Source organism: Cinclus cinclus, chromosome 14 (assembly GCF_963662255.1).
Source record: "Cinclus cinclus chromosome 14, bCinCin1.1, whole genome shotgun sequence".
NCBI classification, from domain to species: Eukaryota; Metazoa; Chordata; class Aves; order Passeriformes; family Cinclidae; genus Cinclus; species Cinclus cinclus.
The window spans coordinates 14,269,328-14,276,750 of NC_085059.1; the positions used below are offsets into that span (position 1 = coordinate 14,269,328).

Consider the following 7,423-nt stretch of genomic DNA (forward strand, 5'->3'; position numbering starts at 1 on the left):
TGGCTTACCCATGTGGACACCCCAGCTGAATTCAAAATGCCCTTAATAAAGAGTTAATAGTGATCCCACTGATCATCTGCAGAGGAAGGGCTGCTGTTTCCTTAATGAGAATGGCTTTTACATTTTGTTCTATACTGCAGAAATTATTTGCACTTCTGCCACTGTATTACAGTTCTACTTAGCAAAAAAGTCCACAGTGAATTTTGCCATTACACTAAAAAATAGAGAAAGAAGGGAAGAAAAAAAACAAACAAACAAACAAACAAAAAAAAAACAGATGGCAACTTTGGTTTGATTTTGGTTTAATTTAATGAGAAAATGCTCCCAAATGAAAAGATTATATATGCCCAGTTTTGATCTCCTTAAAATGGAAGCAACCCCATCATAATGTAAATGCTAAGAATATAGCATACAGAAAAGGAATTACTGGAATTATTTGTAGCAGGCATCTGTTTTAACTGTCAGGAACTAGACCTGACCAGACTTTGAAGATAATATTGTGCTACCTTGAGCTCTGCTTTTTTGCTACATCACAAACCAGTGTAATCCAAAAACCAGATCAAAAAGAAACAAAACTAAATTGTAAATCCATATGAAAGCAGGAGATGGATGTCTAAAAGGAAAAAAAATAACACCCTTACATAAGCATGTCTGTCTTCTCCTGGTATATTCATTGTGAGCAGCTCCTTCACCCTCTTATCCAGGTAAATTACATGTTCCACCTAAGGTGAGTTAGATTCACCTTCAACTCTAAAGGCAGTTCCAAGAAAGCATCTCTGTCAGGAGAGTATAGAACAATATAACTCTAAAATTCACTGACTTCAGAGAGATCAAACTCATGCTCAAACTGAAGAAGGACTGTACTAAACAAGGCTAGACTTCACAGGAGTCTAAATGCCTTTAGGAATGCAGTGAAGGTAGCAGGAGGAAGGGGAGAAAGGTGGGCATTTCACATGGGTAGCTGGAATTGCTCTTAGGAAACGTCACTGACTGGATCTGAACAAGAGATTCGACATTTGCACTTTCAAAATTAGATTATATTAATACAACCCTGTAAAATAAAAACTGAGGGAAAAAAAGTTTCGTTCTCTCATTTAAAACAGGGAAGAAAGTACTCATAAATACTTAACAGCATTTTGGGACAACTGACAGACGTGCACTTGTACTGACAGCAGCCAAAGCACCAGACAGTTCCTGAGGATCCATGACTGGTTAGGAAAGGGAAATGGATCACCACAAACCCACCCAGGTGAACCCAGGGCTACAGATAATGTCACATTGGGCACGAGTTGAAAAAGTACTGCTGGTGTTCCAAGCATTTCTAGAAGAAACAGAGTCTGGGCAAGAAGCCAGCCAGCCAGCAGGCTGCTCACTAACAGTTTGGGAGGGTTAGCACAGAGCACAGGAAAGACTAAAAATGTTATAGAGCAAACCCTGCCTGGTCCATCACAAGAAGAAACAAGTCCACTGCACTTGTAAGGTGTCTGTCTTGGTACCCCAGCCACGTAATGCTTACAGCTCATTTAGAAAACAATCACCCAGAGATGGCTTGAAAAGCTCAGTTTCTACATATCTTCTTCTAATAACTTTCCATTTTAATGACAACACTGTGACATTTTGGAGAGTTGGTCTTCTAGATTTAAAAAAGGAAGAGGATTATACTAATGGAGCCAAACTAGGACCTCGCATTATGTTACTGAAACTGATGTTCCTTCCTTTGCTTCAGTGGGTGCAATCAGTTCACACTGATTGCTCATCATGACATAGTGATCCTGAGTCTTCTCAGTCCTGTCAGTAGTACATCTGACCCTGCACTGCAGCCTAAGTTAATCATTCGTTCATTTTCCACTTCAGATGTAGTGTTCATGCTGTGTTTTCCCTGTCTAAGTACACACTCTAGCTCACAGACTACAAATGTCATAAGGAAACTGAGAGGGAGTTTATTCCTCTTAACTTCCACAACCAAATAGTGCCATCCTGTCAACTTGAAGAAGACATTTTTGGCACATCTGCCTCAAGCACTGCAGAAGTATTTATGAAAAATCTAGATGTGTCAAGAGTTCTTCTACAATGGCAAGTTCATCTGCTGAGGTGAAGAAGGACAGTTGCCATAGCTTGGCAATATTCTGGAAGCATTAATACAATCCTAACTTTTTGTTGTTCTATAGTATTTTTTACAGCCTCCAACCACTTCTCCTTCACAGCCCTTGGAGAGGACAGCCAGCTCCCTCATTCTCCAACTGCATCCACAAGTAAGTATCTGGCCAAGGACCAAGAACATACTCAAAGCACAACACCTTCCACCACAGCCTGCAGGCCATGGAGAACTGACCATGCTTGTTCTGCCACTCACTGGAGAATTAATTTCAATGATACCAGGACAACCAAGATGATAACAATTTGTCCAATATGGGTTTATCTTAAGCAGAAAAGCCTTCACAGTATTTTTTTAAATATGGTAAAAATCACATTCATAATTCAGAAAGCTGTTAAAAAATCTATTGATTAGCTTTAACTTTGATTCCTCACCCACAATTTTTAATGACCTACTCCATGCAATCAGGTGACAATACACCTAGATTACATACTTCAGAAGTTCTCTTCATCTGCCTCAGATTTGATTTTTAGGTCAATATATGTTTTGTTGACTTCTGATACAGAAAACCATGAGTACCCTAACTAATGAGTATCTGCTCAGTCAGGGCAGCAGATCTTCATCATTTGTAGTATAGTTCAAAAGTCCCTTCACATATCTACTATTTTCATGTAAAGTCCTTCCAACAGCTTGTCATTTGGCAATACCAAATCCACCAGCCAGACTCTGCTAAGACAAAGACTGGAAAATAAGACATAGTTGGCAGTGCAGTGCAAACTAAAAGGGATGTTCAAAGGAAATAACATCTGAAGTTGGCAAGGTGGCAGATGCATTTGCTGACTTCAACCAGATTCAATCAACAAAAGTCTGCAAAGTAGGACACTTCAAGTCCAGTATTGTTTCAGCCCTGATGACTGACACAAAAGACAGGAGACCACGAGAAGCTTAGACAGATGTCAAACCACCTTCAAAAGCAAGCACTTAAAAACAAATACTAGGAATTAAATTAATCAAGTTTATAATGTAAAATTCTAATACTTGTCAGATGACAACTCAGTTGTAAGAGAGGCTACCATCCCTATCTCCAGAATAACTTAGATAAGGTGGAAATACTTGGGTCCACTGAAGAAAACTAGGTGTGAAGCAAAAAACAGACATAGAAAAACAGTTGAAAATAGCCTTGTCCATGTCTTTATTCACATCCAAACGTCAGTAAACCCAAGAAAAGCATATAGCCCAGTGGTCTCTAAGTATATCTTGCTGGCAACACATCGCTCCAAGGACTCTTCAGTACTCCTTGCAAACAACAAGAAATAAAAGGTAAAGAGAGAGACAGTTACAAGCAGAATTAACTTCTGTTATACTTGCTTATTTCTGTCCACATAGCAATGGCTTTTGAAGAAAAATTGGTATAATTCCTTTGAGTATGTGTAATTCTATTGATAATCTGTTTTATACATTCACCCTGCAAGAAAGAAAGAAACTGAGATGGAGGGAAAGGGTAGAGGTGGAACATGGTACCCAAGGGAATGGAGTTCAATTTGTTGTTCCAAAACAGATTTACTGCACAATCTCAGGGAAATCTTTACAGTGTAAAGGTATTGAGACGATGCTTCCTGCAGGAAGGCTTCAGTGACCTGGGATAAAAAATACAACTCTGCCCTGCAACATCTACTATGTAGATTCACGCTGGAGGAAGCAGTAATCCATTTCCAAAAGTATTAGCAGAACCACAGAAATTGTAATTCCATGTGAAAATCATCCAGATTAGAATGTGGCACTGCCCAGCCCAGAGCAAGTCTCTAGCTTCTTCTAATGAAAACAAGCACAACGGAAAAGACAGGCACATGGGTTGGGCATACAGGTTGAAAACTGCAATTCCTTTGGTAGCTTTCTGGATTCCAGTCATTTATGAGTGTGTTTATAAATGTGAAAAAAAAATCAGTAATTTATAAAGCCTTTCCGTTTATATTTTCACTTCATTTTATAAGCCATTCTCATTCTTTGTCATGTTTATATGCCACATGAGGCCTTGGACCTTTAGAGTCTCATCCAGAGTTTAACTCCTGTTCTATTTTATCATAACTCTTTTTTCTAAATATTAGGAGCCCACACTCAGCCAAACACTGGAAGGAAGCAGGAACAAGCTCCCCACTGCCCTTACAGTCAACACCTGTGCTGAGGAGAAGAGCACAACACAAGGAGTAGCCATGAACAGGATCTTCCTCCACCTTTCAGCACAGATGAACAACGAAGAAGAGCTTTGACTCTGTCCCAGTTCTAAAAGTAAAGAGCAAGTAAATTTGCCTTACACAAAATGATGTGATAGATACATGACAGATACAGGGAGATAGATGATAGATACAGGGAGAGCACAGAACTTTTGCTTCCCCCATGAGGCAGAACTGCAGGCTCACACTCTGCTCTCTGAATGGCTCTTCTTGCTCAGTCCTGGCGCTTCTCTTACTCTCAGCCAGCTGTCCACATCAAACAACTGCAACATTAAAACCTGCTTCTCAAATCAGGAATGCACATGGCTAGAAGAAACCACAGGAAAGGAAAGACTAAGGGGAAAAGTATTTGATTCCCTTCCATTCTCAGATAGCCGACATACTATCTCCATACATGTCATTTTCCTGGCACAGCAAATGAACAACTTCCTATGACTAAATAAATAGAAATACAAGTGACTCCTACTGGCTCTTTACGCAGAGGCAGAATGCATTACAATTAAGCAATTCCAAAATTACAAACTATAAAGGCTATAGCAAGGAAATACAGGCTGGATAAACCTGTCATTATGATAAAAAATATAGCCCTTTTCTCACTAAACAAATTGCTGTGCAGTAATTACTGCTCAAATGACAGTGTGACAGTTTAGGATGTCAGGGACAAACAGTGATAATCTGAGTGCTGAACATGCACTTCAGAACAGAAAGCTGCAGCCAGTTTTAAAACACACAGCTTTGACAAATGTATCACAGGGGGCTGTTTTGCTCATAAAACTCAAAGTCTTCTGCAACTTTTCATCAATCACTTGATTAGGCAATGAAACTCACCAAGTGAAATATCCAAGAAAACAGACTCTGAATAAATTAAAGTTTTCCAGGACAAAACCATATTTTACCTATCAAATTTGTTTCCAGGGTAGTCCAGCCCATTATCTGGGATTAACTCTTTCTAACATTTACCCTTGGAGGCTGGAAGTGAAAAGTGGAAGAAGATGCTGAGAACTTGCTATTTAACCTTCTGGTTTAGAGTATCAGATCCCTCAAGCAACTTTACCACAAATCAACATAAATGCTGGTTTCAGCTGTTCTGTTTCAGAGTAGCTACCTCAGAGCATGTACTCAAACTTCTAGTGCCACTGTCTGTAAAGCAGCTCCTGGTGCAGCACAGCTATTCCCACACAAGGGAACATTAGTTAATTTGCATTCACAGTTACCATATGAGGTGTGAGTTTCTGACAGTCCACACATTTTATATTTGAAGACTGTAGGAAATTGATATCATTATCTTTGATATAGTAACAAAAGTAACTTACCAGTCCATCGCAATTGCTGATAGCAACTGAAGCATTTGGCAGATCAGTGATATCCCCAACATAGAGGCAATTCCCATAGAGAGGTTCAATACGAGTCTCCTTAGAGTCCTCCTGCCACTCAACTGTTGCTCCAGGGGCCACGAGCCTGGAGTTTGGCCTTAACCTGAAGTGGAACTCTCTTCCAAAAACAGTGACATTGTAAAATATCTGCTCATTTGCTGCTTCATGTTGCAAGTCCTCCACAGCTCTCCTGAAGCGTGCTTTTGGCGGTCCAGACACCAAGTGGGATAGGAACCTGCCCTCTGAATCGGTGCTTGTGGGGATGACAAGGCTGTACTCCTCTATATTCCTCAGGATTGAATCTTTACAGGGAGAAAGCAAGAGAGGACAGAGAGACTAGAACTAAACATATCCTGATGCCGCGGGATTTTTATTCCATTATTCATTAGCACAGCAGACACTTACATAAGGCAGACGGACACTGCACTCTTTGCAGGCACTTGGTTCACCTGCATGAAGTGTGCAGAGTTCACTCAAACTTGCCTTTTCTTCCTCAAAATACCAGACGGCAGAGTGAGCCTTCCCCCTGCCAGAACCCCGTACTCCTGCCCCTGCAGCGAGGTCCCGCTCCCCTTTGCCCACCCAGCCCGGACCCCGCAGCCCTGCACACCCAGCCAGTGACCGGGTCACACACCCTCGGGGACTCTGGGGGTATCCCGGGCTGCCAGCGTTGAGGACAGGGCGTTGATTCACTTCGGGACTGCTCGCAGGGGCAGAGGTAGGGGCTAGGTTTGCAGGTGGTAAGCCCGCAAGGCAAAGGCACGTCCCTCAAAGTACCCCCGGAGCGGCGGGTTTGAGTGGAGCGGTGATGGGGACGATGCGGACAGCAATCGGGAGCGGTCTCAGTGCGGAGCCCGGGAGTTTTGGACGGAGGCGATGGCTCGGGCAGGAGGAAGAGGAGGAGGCAGACCAGCTGCCATGTGTTTCAGCCCGCACGGGGAACCCCAGGCACCGCTCCCTGTCCGCCGGGACTCGCCCGCTCCGCGGGGCAGGCAGCGGGCGGCGCGGGGCTGCGGGCAGCGGCGCGGCGCTGTCACCGCCGGGCGCTCTCGCATCCCTTCCCCGCCGGCCGCTCGGCTGCCCGGTCCCCGTCCCCGCCTGCCGCTTGCAGGAAACAACTGAAAACCCGGCAAAAGTAGCTGCAGAAGAAGTTCAAGGGGAGCCGAAAGCCGCGAGGCGACGAGCCGCTACTTGGGACGGGCGGGCTGCGGGCACCGGCCGGCGGCGGCGGGGCAGGGCGAACAGCCCCGAAGGCGTCCCGGCGGAGACCTACCTCTGTCCCCGGGGCGCCGCAGGGCGCCGGCGGGCAGGGCGAGCGCGCAGCAGAGCAGGACGCAGGCGATGCCCGCGGGAGGGTCCATCGCGGCGGTCCCGGCCCGACGCGGGGGCCGGCGCCCGGGCTGCCCGCAGCCGGGGCGGGCCAGGCGGCAGCCCCGCTCCGCGCTGCTCCGCGCCGCTCAGCGCTGCCCCGCGCCCCGCCGCCCGCGCATTCGCCCAGCCGCAGCCGCAGCGGCAGTGGCGGCCGCGCTCCCGGCTCGCAGCGAAGCAGAGACACCAGGAGGCGGCGGGGGTATAGTACTGGAAGCACAGGGCGTGCGGAGTGAAGTCAGGCTGATTGACAGAGGCGCTGCCACACGGCGCAGCCGGGCCGCGGGCAGCGGGGACGGGACCGCCCGCCCCGCCGGGAGCCCCCGCGCCGCCCCCGCCGCGCTCCGGGCAGCCCC

General features: G+C 45.7%; 1 protein-coding gene across 1 annotated transcript in view; it reads right to left on the minus strand.

Moving 5' to 3' along the window:
* The window catches only part of ADAMTS2 (ADAM metallopeptidase with thrombospondin type 1 motif 2), a 168,290-nt gene extending 161,230 nt beyond the window's left edge, over positions 1-7,060 (minus strand). The window contains exons 1-2 of the mRNA XM_062501880.1: positions 6,973-7,060; positions 5,640-6,001 (exon numbers count right to left, since the gene is read on the minus strand). Of these exons, the coding sequence (XP_062357864.1) occupies positions 5,640-6,001; positions 6,973-7,060 (450 nt within the window). The remainder of the gene's footprint in view (positions 1-5,639; positions 6,002-6,972) is intronic.
* Between the last annotated feature and the right edge of the window lie 363 nt (positions 7,061-7,423).